Source organism: Lissotriton vulgaris, chromosome 11, assembly GCF_964263255.1.
Source record: "Lissotriton vulgaris chromosome 11, aLisVul1.2, whole genome shotgun sequence".
Classification (NCBI taxonomy): domain Eukaryota; kingdom Metazoa; phylum Chordata; class Amphibia; order Caudata; family Salamandridae; genus Lissotriton; species Lissotriton vulgaris.
Window position 1 is genome coordinate 980,737,269 of NC_141699.1, and position 21,969 is coordinate 980,759,237.

At 44.0% G+C, this 21,969-nt stretch overlaps 1 protein-coding gene across 1 annotated transcript in view; it reads left to right on the top strand.

Annotated features, from left to right (window-relative positions):
* Positions 1-21,969, top strand: part of IFT80 (intraflagellar transport 80) — a 474,284-nt gene that overhangs the window by 200,953 nt on the left and 251,362 nt on the right. The window contains exon 9 of the mRNA XM_086944208.1: positions 12,063-12,242. Coding sequence (XP_086800334.1) covers positions 12,063-12,242 — 180 coding nt within the window. The remainder of the gene's footprint in view (positions 1-12,062; positions 12,243-21,969) is intronic.

The window sequence follows — 21,969 nt, forward strand, 5'->3', positions numbered from 1 at the left end:
GGCGGCACCATTTTTGAGGCGGCAGCCGTTGCGCGGCACTGGAGGCCTGTTGCGCTCTTTAAAACATATTTGGGATTCTTGGGAACGATGCACTGGAAGGAAGGAACACAGTGTCCCATCAATTAATAAGGCGGCCGCGGAGGTAACAGGCCTCCAGTGCCGCGGCCGCGGATGTGCTGGGGTAGAGTGCGTCTGACGTCACGTGACGTTCGGAGGGAGAGAGAGGAAGTAGGCAAGTGGCAGCGCGTGAATCTGAGGCTGTGTGCTGCACGAGACTCAAGTGATTCTCAGTGGCACAGCCTTCCGACACGATGCGATCATCCAGCGATTATCATGGCGCAAAACAGATACTGCAGGCAGCTGGCCAACTCAGTCAGCAGGGTGGCCAGCCAGGCCAGCGTGGCGCCCGGAGGCCGCCCGGGACGAGGGGCTCACACCAGCAGGCGCAGCCAGGCCAGCCTGGAAGAACTGGGCAGCAGCAGAGCGAGTCCTCCAAGAACTGTAAAAGTGAGTGATTTAGTCGACTAAGTAAGTCGGTGACAGTAACAGGTGGTTAGCACGTGGTGCAACTGACATCATGCATGCAAAAAAATATTGGTAGCAAGATAAAAAGTGGCATTAAATGTACGTGGAAAGTGACCCTGTGGTAATGAGGTAGCACTCAGGTCGGTATAAAAATCTATATTTAGCAATGAGCAAGGCTGTGTAGATCATGGTACAAAATTATAAAACCTCACTCTAAAACAGCACTTTGTCTACAGAATTTGAAACCGGGAAGCAAGTGATCGATGTTGTATTAGAGAGTACGATTTCTAAGCAACATCACTTTCCATTCTCGGCCTTCTATTTGGACATTTCCGAAGGTATGGGTTTTGAACTGCTGCCAGCAATGCGGTATTGTTGCCTGAAAACTGGGACTGGCTAAGGCTGTCTGTGTAATATGATTGGCCAGTTGTCAGTCAGCAAGAGCGGTTAACTTTTGTAGCCGCTTGTCCCATTGACATGCAAAGGCAGAAAGGCTGTGAATGTAGGAACAGTGGTTCTGAGGAAAAAAGAAATAATAAAGGTTAGGCCATTCAGAAGGTGAGTCATGCAGCAACTATGCAGAGAGGTTAAGAACTGCGGAGGTAACCCTTCTGCATTATTACAGCCCACCCTTCCCCTTAGTCCTACAAAGCACTGTGTCAGGTACTCGCATCCACTTGCCCGTAGCACCATGACCTATTACTAACTACATGAGTCATGATCTGAAAAAAATAATTTCACATAAAAAGCATCGATCTGCAGGGCTGCTCTGTCTGATCATCCTTCCGGAGTCAATGAGCCTGAATCCTGGTGGTTTAGTTTTACCTCAGCAGTCACATGATTTATCACAGTAGCAGGTGCAGGGCTCTGTCTGAGTCTCATAACTTGTGTAATATCATGGTTATGCATTTGTTTACAGTACAGTCCGGTTACAGGAGGGAGCAATAGGGTTAGTGTCCTTCCATTTCTGGTGCTCTGCAGCAGTTTCAAGAAGTTCTTGGAGTTTCTTGTTGGTCAAATGGCTGTAATTCCTGATATTTAGAAGTTTTCCTCGTCTTCATTGCCAATATTTTTTCAAACTCAAAAACAGAGCCTTTTGATGAGAGTCCAGAGAATTCATGAAATGCTTGTAGATCCAACTTCGTTCGCTATGTTTGCCATACATGTATGTGCATGTAACTTGCATGATCGAGGTAGCTATTAGCAGCAATACTACGTGTCTCTCGGACATCTTTCAAGTGCTCACCGTCCTTTTTCCCCAGCATCCCCCCCCCCCAAAGGGGCGGCAATCTGAGGGGTAGCCCCGGGCGCCACAAGCTCTAGCTACGCCCCTGTGATCAACTTTTAAGTAACGACTCATTTAAAACATTCAATGACTGAAAGCTACGGCTATTTGCAGACACCGCTTAAATCCATGAATTATTTTACCAACCGGAAACTTGTGATCTGCGCTTGACGCAAGGGTCTCTGCAAGTAACGCACTAACCCACTGATCGGTCTTGCATGGACTACTGCAGTTTACATGCAGTGTCCTGGTGCATTGCCACTTTAAGTTATTTTATGATGATTCAGACCTGCGACCGCGCACAGATCTCTGTAGCAAGTGCATTTACCAGCTGGACTACCCCACTCGTAGTAAACTATGTGACGAGCTGTATACTCGTAGACTATGTGACGTAGATGTTTACAGCAAGTACCTCAACCCCTAAGCTTAAAATGTCATCTGTTAGTGACCCAGAAAGTAAACCGGAATCGCATTACTTTTCGAGTTTTTGTTGGCGCCAATTTCCTGAGGGAAGGGATAATGCCATTGTACTTATATACCATATACTGGCTGTTATTGACCCGCCTCATGACCCTGGCCCATGGTAGCTGCCACTAGTGCAACAGCGAGGTCTTGTTAAGCTACGTTGAAGGGCATGTGTTATTCCGCATTGCAAAGAATGAACCTGGGTGCAACGTTCTGAGTGGGTGGAGATGGTTGTGAAAAAATTCAGAGGTTGGCAAATAAATCCATTTCTGATCCGAGCATTTGCTATATAGTCTGTCTGGAGATTTATTGTAATATACTCTCCTTGGAAATATAAAGTAGAATGGCTAAGAATGCACATTGTTTCATGTGTACGTACGCAGTTTACGTTTTATGTGAAGAGCAACCGATATTCTAAATCCAGCCCGTTGCCTAACTCAGACGATTTGCAACACTTCCGCGGTGTGAAGATAAGTATCTATTTAACTCAATCCGTCGTCTGCCTGCTGTTCACACCTTGGCAGACATGCAGGCTCATTCGTAAGGTTAGAAACCTTGCTCATTCCCCAAAGAGCCCCCTCCCCAAGAAAGAAACCCCTTATAAACAGCTGCCGAAGGGGCTCGCTGCGTTGGACGTCAGGCGGAAGTTCCGCTTGAGGGAGAATGAGTCACGTGCCTGCACAATGGTTAGTGTTTGACGGGATCCAGGCCCGATTCTCTAGTTCACCACAGACATTTTTAAAGTGCCTGATGTAATGGGGCTGAATCAGCAAACTGCTCCCTGCTGAGCCATTACAGGCCACGCAAACCATTAACCCTTGCCGAAGATGTGCTTCTAGTTAACATCAGTTAATTAAATTCCTTTCTTTGGAGGTCGCTAGACCTGTCTGCCGTCCCGATTAGCACTTAAAGAGAGCGGTTCCCTTCTGACAAACATGCTCAGTAATTATAAAGCTCAACGTACATTAGTATAACTAAAACATGTACTTGTTTAGTGACTTTGCAATTTTTTTTTTTACACTTTAAAGAACTTTAATGTTGTATGACTTTTTTTTAACTGTTTTATTATAGTGCGAACTCGACCCAAAGGTTTTGGAATGCTTTACCAGCATAAGTTGCATTACACAAGGTCACATTCATTTTTTTAGGCGGGGGGGGGATTCAATGATTTTCCTAAATCAGTTAATAATCGTTTTATCATTTGAAAGACGATTTTAACCTCTTATCTGGGTCTTGTTACAATCCGAGAGCACAGACAGTGTACTTGGTGGATCCTTTACTACTGGTCACCCAAGACCTCGGGTCCTAATTACACTTCAATTAGATTACCAAGTTACTTGATTGTACACTTGACTCTCCATTAGTAGATTTGCTGCACAATTAAGCCCTACTCAAAGAAGTAACAGTAGAGTAGGAACTTGGGTACAGTATAGTACAATCCTCATTCACACTAAACCGAAACTTCATTGAGAGCTATATCATTTTTTTTTAAGTGACATATAGGGATCGTGAGGCAGTTGAGATCATAATCAAACAAGCTGCCCCCTTCTGGGCCGCAGTACGACCCCAGACGTTGTTATAGCACTTGGGTTGTAAGCTGCAATATTAATAATAACATTGGGGCCTTCAGGTTTCACATCTCTTACTATTGTTATTTCGTAGGTCCCATGACTGAAGGTGCTAGAGTGTTGCACCATAGTAAGTTTTCTATGTTACGTCTAGCCTTTGTCCTAGTTTCTCTGGGACAATCAGTGGAATGAGGAACATCACAGTTAATTTGAGCCCCGGCCAGCTGAGAATCTGCTAAATATGTCACAAAAAAGTTTGTACACACGAGTCCACCACTCAAATGTGATCTGGGACTCTCATTTGTTAAATGATGATGGTTTTTGGGGTGCAGAAAGACTGGTGCAGAAGAATTCCGATGTCCCAGTAATGGGGCTCCTAGGCTTAGATGGCCAGTGACTAAGAGGGACACTGGGCATAGTTCAGTGGGATACTAGTTTCTGTGCCCACCTGGTCTACAAATTCAAAGTCACAAACTGTAGATAGTTAGTCCCGGCAATGGGCTTTTACTGACCGTGGGATATCAGATTTTAGAAGCCCATATTTCTCAACAGATGATCACATTTTGAGTGGAAGGAGCAATCTGTGGCATTTGACACACTTATTCAAACCACCGGCTCCCAGTGGAAACCAGGGAAGTGGAATTTAGAGGTTGAGTCCAGTTGTTTCTTTTAACTGTGATATCTTGGTAATCTTAACGGCTGAGGAGATGATTATGACGATTCAGGAATCTGGGCAACTGACTTCAGAAGTGGGGCAGTACCTCAAGACCTAGGATAAAAACATGTATACTCCTCTGGGAATGGAAAATGGGGGATGCAGGCTCTCTCAGGGTATCCAATCGGACTGGTTTTGGTGATGCATTCACACTCCTGGAATATTTCCTGGCGTGTCTTAACATTCAGCTGTGGCCAGTAGTCTGCAAGGTTGTTATGGGCCCTGAACATTGTTATGGGCCCTGAACAACATGCTTCCTCAATATGACCTCAATGTGGTCTTCTGTCTGCTTTGCCTTGTTTTCTTCTGGTAATGGGCCCGCCTCTCAGTATCCGGTAGAGGAGCGTCCATTTGGGTTCAATCCGGGGATCTAGCCAAACTGCTACCAAATGCACAGCAACCAGGGCCCATTTGTCTTTATGTGAGCATACTACTTTGACTGCGGGGCTTTAAAGTCTCTGCCCTCCAGGGTTACACCCTTCAACCTATTGTCTTTGAAAGTGCTTGTTTTCCTTGAAATGAGAAATTTCCTCCACTAACTTACAGCTGATGAGAACAAGCAAAGTCTCTCCAACCCCCCTATGACCTTCATCCTTTTCTATTGATCGTCATAGGTCTTGTGGAGTAGCTCTCCACTAAACTAATTTAGCTCATGGTCACCTACTCAGACTAGCTGTCTGCACATTGGGGAACCGGAGCCACATATCATCTTCTTAGGCCAGTGGTGCCGCTGCATATCATACATTATCATGCATTGCCTCATGTTTCAAAGCCTGTGTCCCCATGCAATTCTTTGGATTCCTGAAAACCACAGCAATATAATCGGGTCCGTCTCACTGTCTGGGCAGTGCTTTTGCATGCTACCGAAGAAGTCTTGCCAGGCCTCTTAGACATTTCCTTATGGCTGGGGAGCATTCTCATCTGGCCCAAAATGATTCACAGCAAAGTTATGAACCCTTATTAAACTTACATCAAGAGCTAAGGGCTGTATGAATCTTGGTGAACCCATTCAGGCTCCCTCTTTTCCGCCTCCCTGTGGTGAAACTGATAAGCGAGAAGCTGGTCCAGGAAAGGTCTTCTGGAATGGCAATCTTGAAGGCTACCCGGCCTTGCCTCATATGCCTGAGTACATTTCGTATAAAAGGTGAGTTACCAGTATGCGGATGCAAAAACCTAAAAAAAAGTTTTGCAACACTTTTTTGTAAAGGTTTACGCAGTTTAAAAACAAGGTTTCTCACATTGTTTAGTCTTATTAATTGAATTGTAATAGGAAAAAGACAGTCACCCTTCTCAAAAAGACAGTCACCGATCTCAAGACAGGGCGGTAGTCGTTTTTGTAACATCTAGATCTGTACAACAGTATTCATGTTACATTCCCCTCTCTTGCCTTGCTGATATTGCAAATCAGCTGAGGGAAAGTCAGTGCTACTTTGTGTAAACAGGCTTGTGCAACCTTGTCCACTCTTTACAATATACCAACATGTGGTAAATGTACGTATAATGTAAATTTGGATCATGCATGTAATCAATAATTAACTTAAAACCTGAACTGATTATTGCCTTCTAAGTCTATCGTTCGGTGCCCCTTGAACCAGAACTGCTTCATTTAAGATATCAATGCTAATGCGTTCGTGTTGCAATCTATACTCAAAACGATAAGCAAGTAGTTTTCTTTTGGCAATTAAAAAAAAAAAATTTTATTGCCATTTTATTACATAAAACACAATCAGAAATAACATTGTGTGTTCAACCAAGATCATTGTTCTAAAAGATGCATTCTTCTTTATTACAATAGTTTTGAATCAATCATGCACCATTTATAATTCTCAAACCCAAATCTCCCATTTGTGCCTACCATGCAGCTTCACAATATCCCTTCTCTGTACACTCAGGTCTGTTGTTGGATGGTTGGGGGTTCGGGGTGGAAATGAAGGGTATGTGTGTAGGGGTCTATAATTTTTGCAAGCTACCCACTCTGATAGACCTTCCGTAACACTCTCGTCTCGTGGGGGTCCTTTCAGCTATTAATTGGTGAAGATGAAAAGTTATTTACCCAAGGTAACAGTTTGGTAACTTTCATAGTTCTTTTCGACTTTCCCTGAAAAACCAATCATTGTAGAGGTAACTCATTTTTGAAATGCTACAAAGCTTTAACCTTGTGGTCTTTTCTTCTTAGACCTGTGACCTTTGCCAACGCTTGTATGTAAATGGCAGTTTTCTCTTTTCGGAGGTATCGAAGTTACCTTTAACATGGCACAGAGGACTCTTTGGAAGAGCGCCGGGCTGCTGCAGCTGCTTACTGCCGGTTTATTCTTGCACAGGGTTAGGATTTATGGTGTTAAATACCCGTGTCGTTCGCCACAAACCCCAGGGGACCCGTTGGTGTTTCTGAGTCAGATTCTCTGTACCAGCTGGGTTCTGTAAAAGATCAGACTGTTTGCTAAGCATTTTCTACAAAGGGCACAGGCAGGTTTAAACGCAGACCATATGTAACCAATAACAGAGTATTGCTGTTGTAAAGCTGACCAATTTGAGTCAATGGTCCCATAGGGCTTAAACGTACATGTTACGCACACGCTCAAATTGTTTATAAAAGGTGCAAGGGCCCAGCGTTTTTCTTGGAGTCCACAGTCGCAAAATGCAAGGTTTGCTGTATGCCAAGGCTGCCTAGTTTTTTATTTTTTATTTTTTTTATTCAAATCTTTTTTATTGAAGATTAGAGAAAATGAAAGCAAAGACAGTACAATAAATCTTCCAATACATAGATTGATGTAGTGTTGGCACAATGACGCTTACAATAATCAAAGGAACAGAGAAAAATAGGGAAAGTAAATAGGAAAGGAGGAATAAGAGAAAAGGACAGATGTATCAATATATCAGTAGCAATCGGTTTACAGAAACATGGGTCGCAGTGTAGGCGATAGTAAGTACACAGTAAAGCATTCAAGCATGGAAAGCATTTAAGCGTGGAAAGCATTTAAACGTGGAAAGCATCATGGAGGCTCAAAGTGGGAGGATGACGCATCCAAGGAGGACCACAATTTTTTGTTAGAAGGCTTCCATGTGGCTGATCATTTTGGAGAAAAGTATTTGCGTATATTCAACAAGTGTTTGGAATCACACCCGTTCAGGAATTTGTATATGTCATTTTGGGCCCTTTAGAAGCACAATTACCTGACATACATGACCGACAACTGCTAGATATCATGTTGACATTGGCGTGCAAGGTCATTCTCTGTAAATGGAAAAACTTTGCTGAAGTCAACTTTAAAATATGGCTGGAATGGCTTTCCTTCCTGAGAAGGCTGCCTAGTTTTGATGCCATCTCATTCCTCCTTCTTGCAGCACCCTGCACTTCCTGTCTCTTTACATCACTGTAAGAGGTTATTTTTTAGGTCAAGCCTGGGCAGAGTATGTGCTGCTCTGCGAGGCATGCTTTATTGCAGTATGAACTTGAAGCCCCACCCATATTTGTCATTGGCTTGTGTCGCTGTTATTAATAAATGCTGGCTTCTGATTGTTTAATAGGCTTGTTAGACTCTCCTTAGTACCTCCTTGTCTTCATTTGTAACCTCCCATGAAGACGGGCCCTTTTACTTCGGTTGTTACACTGTGCATCTTATTTAGTCTGTAAGCACTATTTTCTTTAATGCGTTTCTCCTACTGCAGGCACTACGTGCTTTCCTGCAACATTCAGTGTACCTTGCGTGCTTTCATGGGGTACTTTAAAAAAAAAAAACATTTGTTTGTCAACTTAACAAACAAATGCTTTTTTTGGTAAAAGTGCCCCATACCGTGCTTTCACTTTAATAGCAGCCGCTGACCTTTCTTTAGACACGGCTCGTGTAAAGAAAGGGGCATGGCCTCTAGTAACGTGAAAGCGCAGCATGGTGAGCTTGTAAACAACAAGCATTTGCAATGCAACAGGTCTCACATTTTAGAAACTTTGACCTATTAGTAATGTAAATGACAATGCCTTTTATTATTGCAGGCTTTTTAAAATCCACAAATAAAAGGCTTTGACATTTACAATGCCAGTAGCTCAAAATCTCCAATTGTGAGACCTATTGCATTGCAAATGCTCATCCTCCTTGTGTTTTCTCTTTAGCAATGTGTTCCAGTCTTTCTCTTCCTCTTTCTTTCTCTCTTTTCTTCTTTCTCTGACTTGCTCTGAGTAAGATGATGAAAAATAAGTCCCAGACTCTAAAAATGAGAGGCGGTGCCCATGCACCCCCAGCACACACTTTCTCCCTCTGATCAATGTTGTCAGAATCACATGAGTTACTGGCATTGAAAAGAAGCCTTTACCAAACCCGGTTCAATTATTTAGGCCTCGGCTGTAAACAGCGCATGCGCAATCTCGACGAGACATGCGTTCGATCTGTGATTTTCAGCGTGCCCACAGGCTTCCCATTTTCTCTCTCCATTGTCTGTCTCATATTCTTTGTCACCATTTGTCCCTGGCATGCATTGTCATGACTCTTCTTGTGTTTAGCCCTCCCCCAGAGCATGGACTAAGTACTTGTAAACATCCACTGCTCCCATTTTTATGACTATTTTAGGACCTACTATTTACATTTCTTTTTCAGTACTCTACACAGTGCTCATGCCTTTACCAGTTTTGTCTTCTACTACCCACCCTCATGCCCCATCCACAGCTCACCCCCTCTTCCCACTGTGCAAATTGTTTCAGCTTTTATTTTCACCCTCCTCCTCCTTTCCATCGCTGCTTGCTCTCTCAAGCCTCTCAATGCTTGCCCTGTCCACAAAAAGACCCCTCCCCATCACTGCTTTTCCCTTTGTTGCTGATTTCCCATTTCCTCCACCTCCTACCTCACGTCTCTGCTTGCTCCCTTACACCTCCAGGTGCTTGCCCTGTCCATAAATCCCTTCCTCCTCTGACCCTATCACTGCTTTAAACCCCAATTATTGTCTGTTTCGTTCTAGTGAATGGTGGTGTTCTGTCTTTTATTGTCCGGTAAGTCTATGGCTGACGTGCTGATTGGAGCAGGTGTGCACGGCAGCTATTACTTGACAAATGCATAGTCTCTGTTTATTTTCCACACGTGTGGGTACTAGTTGTGTGCATGTTTATATCATATGTGGTCATTCAGCAATGGTGTTTATAGCTAGAAAATATCAGACCTCAAGTGAATTATGTATGCGTTATCACACGGCATGTCAGAGCTTCTAAAGTATCTGTCTTCTGCTGAAATTGCATAGCCATGTTTCTCCTGTGCAGAATCGTGTAGCCATGTTTCTCCTGTGCAGAATCGTTGAACTGTTTGTGTATCACCTTGTTGCTTCTCATTTCATAGGGTGGGATTTCTCCTAGCGGGACACTTTCTTAATTTTCCGTATGTACTGGTGAAGTGTTTCCATGCGCCATTATTGCTTAATTTAAATTCTCTTCAAAGGAGCCAGGCTGAGTCTTGATGTCCTCAAGATCTGCTTGCCCCTCGGTGTCCATTGCAAAAGTAGTCCATTTAATTTGGTTGCTGATGCAATGTATTTCCTCATGTTCACTACTGTAAACCAGCCTAACATTGTGATTCTTCCTGTGTTTTTATACACTTTTATATAGCACCAACACCACCCAATGGTAGTGGAGTGTTTTACATTAGCACCAATTACTTTCTTTGTGCAGTTTTCATTTTTCTCCAACATCACCTGAAGTATTGGAGCGCTTTACATTAACACCAGTTACTTTTGCACGAGAACACTGTAAATGTAGGTAAATCACTTAATCTTACATTAGCAGCCTGCATTTGCTGTTGGTTGCCGTCAACCTCACACCCGTTGCTGCTTGCCACACTTAATCCCATTGCACAGAATCCCCTCTTCTCCCAGATCCCCTCCTCCCGACTCTGCCTTTCAAATTTTTTGTGTGCAGTTTTATGCAGCTCCAGCACCACTCAAATGTACTGGAGCGCTTTACAAAAGCACCAGTTACTTTTTTGGGCAGTTTTATATAGCAGCAAACACCACCCTAAGGTATTGGAGTGCTTTACATTAGCACTAGTTACTTTACACAAGAACGCATTCATTTTTGTGGGCATAGGGAGTTTGTGATATGCCCACAATCAAGGATGTTAACCCGACGCCGAAACTCAAACCCAGTTTCCCCGCTCCATAGGCGGCAGCTCTGACCCTCTCCCAAGAGGACGCCCCCCATTGTCTCCCTAGACTCCACCTCAGTTCCACATTTTGTGATGGCTGGCAGGTATCTCAATCTCCCCCTGGCTGCCTGCATTTGCTATTGGTTGCATGCCCATCTCCTGCCCTTTGCTGCTTGCCCCCACTGAACTCCACTGCACAGATGCCCTCCTGCACCAACTCTGTTTTTCACATTTGTGTTTGTGCAGTTGCGCCAACACCACCCGAAGATATTGGAGTGCTTTACATAAGCACTGGTTACTTTTTTGTACAGTTATCATTTTTTTCTGGCACAGCAAGATTAAGTGATTTGCCCAAAATCAAGGATGTTAAGCCGACGCCAAAACTCGAACTCACTGTACTAGCACCACAGTCAGAAGCTCTGGCCCTCAGGCCACATCCTCTCCAAATAGGACGCCAATTCTTAAAAGTTGTTAAAACATGAACACCATTTGTTTAATTTTTTTTTGCACGATCAGATGGTATTGGAACGCCAGCTCCATCTTGCCATATCGCAAACACAAGCCAATGATATTCGAGTGCTTTAAGTGCTCACCACTCACATTACGCAATGACACATTCACATTGTCATACGCAGGGTTAAGCATAAGTGATTTGCCCAGAAGCACCCACGGTTCTGCCAATCCCAAGAATCAAACCTGGTTCCCCTGTCTGCAGCATTGGCCTTTACACCACATCCTCACTTCGTTTCAAAGCCCCTCAACTGTTTCTCACTATCACTCCACATTTTTTCAACAAGACCCCGTCCACACCAAATAAGCGTTGGCAAGCAAGTAAATCTCGGCAAAGCCCGAGCTATTGCCCTTATCAACGTGAATGTCTTAGTCATGTTTGCTAGAAGCAGATTTGCTCTACAGCATGGTTGAAAGTCACTGAAAAACGTGCTATGATGCGGCCCATGCAGGCCATGTCATAGCGCTTTTTTGTGTTAGGAGGGGCAGGACAATAAACTTAACATGGGGGGGGGCGAAGAGACTCTGCTTCAGCTCAACATCCTGTGATTCTGGGCTTTCATTGACTTTTAGCCATGCTGAACAGCACATGTGTTCCTAGACAACATGGCACATTCACATTGACAAGGCCAACAGCTCTGGCATTGTCGAGACCTATTGGCTTTTCTAAAGCTATTTATTTATTTATGCTTTGTCTTGCATGAGGCAATCTCCCCCAAGAGGTAAGGTTCAGAGCCCTGTACAGTCAGTGTTGTGAAATGCAATGGCATTATTTCTAGACAAATAAACATATGTTTAATACAGTACAATTGTGTTACCTTTATTCCCGAAGGTGGTTTAGCATTTGAAATTAACAGGTATCATCTCTTTTGCAGTGGTCGTACGCATTAGAAAAACCCAACACTGGCAGCATTTTTAATATTGCGTGGTCTATTGATGGAACGCAAATTGCGGGAGCTTGTGGAAATGGACAAGTCATATTTGCTCATGTTGTAGAACAGCATTGGGAGTGGAAGAATTTTGAAATTACATTAACAAAAAGAAGAACCATGCAGGTATGTTTCTTTTTTATTCGTAATTTTTTAGGTGTGGTCTAGTTTTAGTTGTATTGTCTACCTAATATTTTCCCCAAAACATCAAATTATATGTGTGTGTGTGTTTTATGGTTAATGAAAACCCTTACAAAAAATAAGGATTAAAGCATTGGCCCGATAAAACCATTAAGTGTCTCATCATTGATAAAAGGGGATAACATATCAAAGCGAAATTAATAACGTTGTGCTTATTGCTAGCTGTTTTGCTACAAAAGCAAATATTTTTTTTTACAGTTTCTCAAGGCATTTGCTTATTTGTTGGATTAAAACCTTCCTTGATCGCTGTCTGACAGGTTCTGATGTTTTATAGTCTTATAGTAGGAATTACAAATTTAGAGAGCTCATCTGAGAAGTCTTGACAGCAACAGATTACACGTGCCAGAAATTCTTTCCAATAATAACAAAAAAAGCAGAAGCTCCTGGTAATGCAGGAACATTTACATGTCTGCTAAATCTTGCCCAGGTCAAATAGGCCAGATATACTGTGTTTGAATACGAGCAATTTTGGCTCTAGCACATAAAATAGGACTCAGTGGCGGCTGGCACGGATTGGGGGCAGCGAGGAGGGAGAAAGAAAAAAAAATACAGACTTACCTTTTAACCGGCCAGTTTTACCCAGGTCACCCGAGTTACCAATTCCTTCACACGCACTGGGCCCTTGGCGTGAAAAGACACTATTTATTATTTCACTAATTTTATTGGGTGATCCGGGTGAGGATTTCTCCTCCTGCACGCTGCTAAGAGTAATAAGGTTTGGATTTACCTCTGCTTACCATGCACCTGACTTACCACAGGCACAATTCTTCCGACGGACCTAGAGCTATTAGGGAAAATAGTAGACAGGCCTAACATCCAATACACTTAAAATCAGTAATATACTTTCCACAATTCTGTAAAATGACCACAGACACCTGATGAAGTTAAAATTTTTATATAAGTATTCAAAGAGAAGATGCCAGGATAATAAGCGATACACAGAGTAATATATCAAACATTAAAATCAACACCAATAGGTAGCTTTGTATCAAAAATATGACCATTAGGATATATGGGGAGACTAAAGGTAGGAGTTTTAGAGCAAAACTAGTCACTGCAATTTTATACTAGAACATAGGATTGGGAATGACCTAGAACATGTACTTAACCTAAGTATTTAAGCTATTCTTTGCTAAGTTCACTGCAAACCACTAAAGGAAAGGGGGAAAAACGGGAACATGCTATGGTTTTATAAAATCAATGAGTTCTCTAAAGGATGGGGGGAAGAGAAGGAACCAACTAAAATTCAGACACATATAATTGCAATGGCAATAAAGCAATAATACAGGTAAGAATGCTTTACCAGTTCGGATAAAAGAGAGAGAGAGAGAGAGAGAGAGAGAGAGAGAGACGTAAACCCACAATCTATATTTACCTAGATCAGATTGAAGACCAACCCTGGCCACGGGTCAGTTGGGAAGACGGGGACAGGGACCCTCAGAAAAGGAATGCCAGAAATGCGAGCAGGTACAGCTCACGGACAGTAAGGACAGGATACCCCTCAGGTTCAGGTCAAGGACTGGGCCTCCCAGGGTACGACCAACACCCACAGCTTCGGACAGCAACGCCTGCGTTACCCCCTCCTGCAAGTAATCCGCCAGAAACCCCGATTGGATTTTCGAATTCCCCAGCAAAGTGCTTCGCCAGCACTTAGGATTTTCCACCCCTTAGGAGATTGTGGAAAGTATGGACAAAGTGCTCCGCAGCACTTTTCAGAATGAGCACCTATTGAGATCGTAGGGTCAGTGACAGGTCTGCTACTCGGACAAGTCGGACAATTTTCCTAAGCTAAACTAGGACAATTATACGGTTTTGGGGACCCTTAGACCACCCACTAATGTTGCAAGTGACAGTTTCCCACATTGTGATTGGTCAGGAGAGGTGGTGCGGTCATTACCACCTCCTAGAATTCAGTTTTCACATGATTAATATTCAAATTTGAACACCCGCCCCCCAGGTTCACGTTCCCATGCATAGAATACAGCATTACAGGACAGTTTTACAATAGGTAGCAACAGTATTGCTTCTTTCAAGGTAAGACTCCGTATTCCCAGCGATGTTCCCAGGCGCATTGTGCTTCAGGAGCCAGCTGGCTAGGTTTAGCTTCTGCGCAGTTGGAACTTTCTCCGGTCATGTGACGGTGCCCAGCAGAGCTTCAAGTATGGCTCCGCTCATGATTACCCAGCCCACAAAGACGCGGTACATGAAAAGTAAGCGAAAACAAATTAAAATCATACATAAAAATGATCGCACTGTATACCAAGCTAAAACTTAACCAACCCTTACTTTATAATGACTATTGCGTTAAAGATTAGTGCGAAAAAGACAAATAGGCTAAAGCTGCTGCAGTAAGCAAAGAGCGTGGTGAGAGACAAGCAGCCATTTTTAGCATCAATGCGCATGAGCACAGAATCCCTCCAGAATGCGAGTGCGTCACATCACGTGGGTATGACCGACGCATGCGCAGACTGAATTGCGGCAAAGCAGCCATTTTCAGTGCAAGCTTCGTTAGTACGTGAAAAGACAAAACAAGCAAGCATCCTAGGGACACCCGCGTGTAGGGGAAAACACTTTACAAATGACGAACAAAGGTGTTAATATTATTATGCAATTTAGACAAGGGTTTTGCATACGAGCAAGGCGCTATACGTGCGAATCCTTGCTCCATCAATCCCCTCTTTGATGATATTTACTATCATCACTACATGAAGGAAACCGATGCCAACTTTTCTCATTCATTCATATCGTCCATTTCAATTTCAATAAACTTATTGTTTAGCTTTCTTTCAGCTTCCCTATGAGAGTGGTGATTTTTCGCCTTTTTATAAATTGCACTCTTCAGCTCCTCTAATTCTAATTCATCAATGTTTCTTTTCACCCCCCTCGGATTGACTGTATATTTCTTTTTACACTTTTGACATTTGCAGCAGATAAAAATGATCAATACAATCACACCTATTATGACTATTGGCATCAGTATTTTCCACAAAATATTTCTACCTAGATTAGTAAACCAACTACCTATAGAGGAGAGACCTCCAGTCAGTCTCGTCCAGGCACTGTCAACCTCTAATGGTTTGAGTTCTCTTTCCAAATTAGTTATGTTCTTCACATATTGTTTTAATTCGATACTTTTATCTGGAATGTAGGTGCAACAATGTTGCGCTTTCAGCATTCTACAGACTCCGCCCTCTTTTGCTAATAGGGTGTCAAGGGCAAGACGGTTTTGTAAAACCATTGATCTGATCGCAACCATTTCAGTATTGACCAGCAGGAAACCAGCAGCAGTGTCCGTTGATAACCGGTCCACTACTGTAGACAGTTTGCAGATTCTATGGGTGTTCAGAACTACCCCCATTCCAGGTATCAGTGCACTAAAGATATCACCTACAATTTCGCCTACACTTTCGCGTCTACTACGCACTAAGCCATTAGTTTCATCATCGCTTCCAGCTGCGTTATTCACATGGTATATTTTCGGGAAAACAATGCCAAAGTAGCAGCTTCCATACCAGTGATCCGGCAATTTGAAATAAGCCTTGTTCCCACATATATAATATATTCCGGGAAACACAGGTTCTGACCCATTTTTGAATCCCCAGCCTCCAATTACCTTATAATTATGTTCACACTCGCTGGAACCGATGAATACATTGTTATAGTACTCTGTCTTTTCCCTATGGATACAAAGTTTCCCCTTTCTTTCAAAATCCAGCAACAAGGCAGGACTGGCTTCGCCTTCTGAGGTGTTATCCATGTGCTCAGCCCACCTAGGGATTCTATCCTTCTCGTCATTTGCCTTCTTCTGAAATTTTTCTCTCCTTCTGTCTGCCATCTTTATAAACATCTTTTCCTGCTCTTGCAGTGAACAGGTCAGATTGTCTTCTCTTGCTTGATCTAAGTCTATGTTACCTATAGTCAGGAAATATTCTCCCATATAGCGGGTCACATCACTTGTAGTATGTACACGGTTCAAATGTCCTCTAACAGGAAGTTCAGAAAATACTACGTCATCGTTTGAATAATAGTACTGCAAGGTGCTTCTATAGAACAAGCTAGCTAATATACTACAGGAGATTCCATAGGTCAAAGGTAGATGGTGGTATGTCACGCCTTCAGCCACTGAGGTTGGTAGCTTCATGCAGACATAACAGTCTTCTATTTCCATAGCTTCTACATAATGCACTAACAGGTTAGCAAAAACATTTAGATGCGTCCTGTTCTTCATTCGGTGAAAATGTAGTCCATCCTCATCTGGTGCTTCTAAATTAGGTCGTGTGTGTGTCAATCCTACTCTTTTGTCGCGTCTTTCTAGTCTACGTGGTGTTTCTGCAGTCTGTACAACCCCTACATCTACTGCTTCGGGTTCAGTAGGGGACAAGTTTGGATCTCTACTTATCATAAAGGGCAGAAAAACTGTTAGTCCTATCCACATTACTATTAGCATAGCTACACTACACAAGCATATCTTACAACATGTTTTGAGACACCCACACCGGGATCTCCCAGAGACACTCGGATCAGACATTTTTAGCTTACAGGTGGCTTTTGCTACCCCTCTTCGTTCCTTTGTACCAAAGGCTCACTTCAGGGGTTCTCTTACGGAGGGTCTTCGTCCGAACTCCGATCAGCAATAGACTCGTTGTCACTGTTGCCACTGTGGTGAGGCTCGTCAATCTCCTCCAACACAAAGTACGTCCATTCAGGGCTCCGATACAGTCGGTTCTGTTTCTTTATTCTGTCGCTTTTTCTCAGCGATTTTCCTTGGGCTGCACTTCTTTCACTTTGAGCCCTTTTTCGGTCTTTATCGTTTTCTCCGACTGTCTTTAGTCTGAGCCTTAGTCTCTTGACGTATCGGGGTTCACTTCTTCCTCCGTGCCTCCCAGTGGTTGAGGAGACTTCGCCTTCCTCGTGCACTCTTTTCACTTTTTGATGTGGCACTTCTGTTTCCCTGCCTGTCTGACTAGTTCCAGGTCTTTCGTCTATTTCTTCTGCCTGGTCCCTATTCTGTCCCTGCTCAGATTCAAATCGCACTTTCTTTTTGTTTCTGGTTACTGTTGTTTCCGTCGTCTGAGCACTTTGATCTAGTTCTATCTGTTCCTGTTCACGCTCTTTGATCTCTTCGTTTTCTTCTGCATGAACGTCAGCTCTAACTTCTAACTGTCCCTTTCTCGGCTCCGGAGTTTCAGGAGGAGTCACGAGATCTTGATCTGCCCCTACTTGGCCTATGTCCTGATCAGGTGTGTTGTGGCTTTCGTTGACCTGACCTGCTTCTTCTATTTCTGTCTCACCTGGACTATCCCACTCACTGTCTAAGTAGGAATATTTCCTGGTTCGTATTGGATCATGAACTGGTTCGTCGGCGGGATACCATTCAACGTCTCGACTTGTGCTCGGCAGTTCGATGTCAGCTAGTTCCGGATCTTCCTCCTCGGAAGTCTCTTCAGCTGTGCTGCCTTCAGCTCCAGTCGCGTTTTCTCCAGATACCCGCTTTGTGTGGCTGGCGTGGATCCACTTCGGTACACCAGCGCACTTCACAGCAGTGGTAGTGACGAGGATCACTTGTCGTCGCTTTCCCCACCTTGGCTTCAGGCAACTGCTCCGGGTGTGTTTCTTTAACACCACCCAGTCTCCTGGCTGCAGATTGTGTGCTGGAGTCTTTGGCCACTCGTCTTCTGTCTCTCCAATCTGCTGAGAGAGAGAACGCACTTGGTCACCCAGCTGCTTGCAGTATTCTAGCACCATATCATCAGAAATGCTTAGCAGTTTGTTTCCGGGTACCCATGCCTGGCGCATCACTCTTCCCATCAACACTTCATGGGGACTTAGGCCAGTCTTTCGATTCGGGATACTTCTCAAACTCATCAGCACCAGGGGTAAAGCTTCTATCCAGTTCATTTTTGTGGAATCACACATTTTTCCCAGTCTGGACTTCAGAGTGCCATTTATTTGTTCCACTACCCCAGAAGCCTCTGGGTGGTAGGCACAGTGCAATCTTTGCTTCATTTTGAATGCTCTACAGAGTTCCAATAGGACATCGTTGGCAAAATGCCCACCTTGGTCCGTTTCGATCGTCTCTGGGATCCCATACCTAGGTATCAACTCCCTGAGCAATAATTTTGCTGTGGTGATAGCGTCATTTTTCTTAGCTGGATATGCTTCCACCCACCTGGAGAATAGACATACTACGACCAGGACATATCTATATCCTTTGCATCTGGGCATGGTTGTGAAGTCTGCCTGCATTCTAACGAAGGGACCTACTGCCTTTCCAATAGTACTCTGTTTCACTACTGTCTTCTTTCCTGCATTGAATTGCTGACACACTAGGCACCTCTGGCAAAGCCTTTCCGCCTGGTCCCTGAACCTTGAATTACAGAACACTTGTTCAAACACCCGACACATCGCGTCTCTTCCCATATGTGTTGGCTCATGTATCATTCTGACCATGGGGTCGATCAAGCTATCAGGCAGTACAGGCACCCCATCCGGATTTACCACCACACCATCCTCTCGCAATTCGCATTCCTTTGCGGCCCACCTGCCTTTTTCTTGCCTGTCTGTTGCTTGTTGTATCTCTTTTAATTCTTCCCACGTTGACACATTATCAAACAACATAAGTTGGCAGCTGGTTCCATCCCACCGGGCAATTTGTAGGGACATCTGGTGACGGGCACAAAATTGTGCAATTTGGTCAGCGTACCTATTACCGGCAGTCACATCATCATTTCCAGATCTGTGAGCCGCACACTTGACCACAGCCAATTCTTTGGGTAATTGGATAGCTTCTAGTAAGTCATGCACCACCTTCCCATTTCGGATAGGTGTGCCTGAGGAAGTCATGAATTCTCTTTGCAACCACAATTGGCCGAAGTCATGAACAACCCCGAAACAGTACTGACTGTCTGTGTAAACAGTAATTCTTTTGTTTTTTCCCCTCTTGCATGCTCGAGTTAATGCGATGAGCTCCGCCACTTGTGCAGATTTCACCTCGCGCATGTAAGATGCCTCGACGACTCCTGTCAGAGTAACCACAGCATAGGCAGCACTCAGACTCCCACTCTCATGTCTCAAACACGAGCCATCCACAAACATTGTTTTATCCCCGTCACGTAATGCTATTTCACGAATGTCAGGACGGGGCTTGGTGCTATATTCAGTCAGATCGATGCAATTATGTTCCCCGCCCTCATCAGACTCTCCATCCAGAGGGACAGGTAACAGTGTCGCAGGATTTAGGACACTGCACCGGGAAATAGTTACATTTTCAGCACCAATCAAAATTCTCTCATACTTAGTCAGCCGACTAGGTGTGAGGTACTGGGTCTTAGTTCTAGTCAGTAGGATGACAACAGAATGAGGAACATAGACAGTGACGGGATGTCCCATGACAATGCTCTCACTCTGTTCCAAACTGACGCAAGTAGCCGCAACGGCTTTCAAGCATCCAGGCAATCCAGCGGCCACGGGATCTAGGGTGGCCGAAAAGTAGGCTACTGGCCGTCTGACTGATCCGTGCTCCTGGGTCAGGACTGAAAGAGCACAATTTTCTCTGGAGTCGCAGAACAGTTCAAAGGGTTTAGTGTACTCAGGCATACCCAATGCAGGTGCGGTACATAGACAGTTTCTCAGAGTTACCCAAGCATTCATGCTCTCACTGTCCCAGTGGACGGGGTCTTCCACTCCTTTCCTTGTCATATTTATCAGGGGTCGGGCTAGAGCCGCAAATCCTACAATCCATTGCCTGCAGTAACCCACAACTCCCAAGAACATTCTCACTTCTTTCTGGGTTGTGGGCAGTTCCATTGCTTTAATTATTTTGATCCTTTCGGTAGTGACCTTCCTGATTCCCTTTTCTATCTGGTGCCCCAGATATTTTACTGAGTTTTTACAGAATTGTAATTTGTCAGGCGACACTTTATGTCCTCCTTTTCCTAGGTGATTCAGCAAAGCAATTGTGTCAGTGATACAGTCAGACTGGGTTTTAGATGCCACTAACAGGTCATCTATGTACTGCACCAAAACAGACTCTCTCGGCAGCACTAGGGATTCAAGGCACTTTTTCAGTATTTGGTTGAAAATCGATGGACTTTCGGTGTACCCTTGAGGGACACGATTCCAGACATAGATATGGCTGTCGAATTCAAAACTGAAAAGGAATTTGCTTTCTGGGTGCAATGGGATGGAAAAGAATGCGTGGCACAGATCGATGACAGTGAACCATTCTGCGTTCCAAGGAATCTGGTAGAGTATCACTGCAGGGTTGGGTACAATAGGACAGCAAGGCACAACAATTTGGTTTACCTTGCGCAAATCTTGCACCACCCGGTACTTCCCACTAGGCTTTTTGATCCCAATGATAGGCGAATTACAGGGGCTGCTCAGCACTTCTTCTATTATTTCTGCTTCTAGTAGCCTCGTGATTTCAGTCGCTACTCCTGCCTTCACTTCTGCACTCATTTTGTACTGTCTGGTTTTGGGGTATACAGCATTTGTTTTTATTGCTATTTTAACTGGGTCCACATTTGCCATCAGGCCTACATCTTTTCCTGTGAAATCCCACACTTCTGGTACCACTCTTAGCTGGAGTTCCTCAGGTAAATCCTCAATTGTCAAAGGCTTGATATCGGCATCTTGTCTGACTAACATCAGTTTGTACAGGCCATCTTCATCGGGGGTCTGAATTTCAACGCCATTTGGTGTGCAGTAAATGGTACAACGCATCTTGCACAACAAATCACGTCCCAGTAGATTTACAGGACTGGAATCACAGACCACAAATCTGTGCATTTCCTTGAAATTTCCTATGGAAATCTCCATTGGTTCAGTTACAGGGGTACTTATTATCTGATTCGAGACTCCCACTACTTGGATCGCTTCTCCCGAGAGGGGTAGGTTAGGAACATCCACTGTTCTTACAGTAGATCTGGTAGCACCAGTGTCCAACAGAAAGGTGACGTCTTTTCCTTCAACCTTTCCTTCAATGTATGGTCCAGTCTGGTCTACCGGTAAGGAGGCGCCAAGTACGCACTCCTCATCCTCCCCTCTCAGGCCCCGTCAATCTTGATCTTCACAAAGGAAGGTATCACTTAGCAAGTACTGTGGAATGACTGCATTTCTTTCACTCTCAACCTCCCATACTTCCGCCCTCTCATTCTGCTGACCCTGACTCTTAAAATTCTGTCTAGGAGCGCGAGGTACTGGAGGTAATTTTACCTGTTGCTGGGTTTTTCTGGACCCCTCTTTCGGCACCTGTGGATTTAAACCATTTACAGGGGCATTACCAGCCTGTAGGTGTGGACACTCGTCTCTCCAATGCCCCATCTGGCCGCACCCATGGCACGGAAACTTTTTCATGGCCTCTTCACGACTCATTTTAGGTCTGGGCTTTCCTCCCCCCCCAGAATTGGTATTCGGAACATTATTATCAGAAGTCATTTTACTTAACTGTTTTTCTTGCTGTTCAGCTAATTTCACCTGTGCCCACATCACTTTCGCCTTGAGGGCTTTCTTTTTATTTTCGATTTCATCTTCGCAGTATTTTGCATATTTCAGGACATCATCTATTGGTTTTCCCTGCCAACTGATTTTGTTATCTCGAATCCATTGTGAGATTTCAGGCCTTAATCCTAGCACAAACCTATAACTGAAA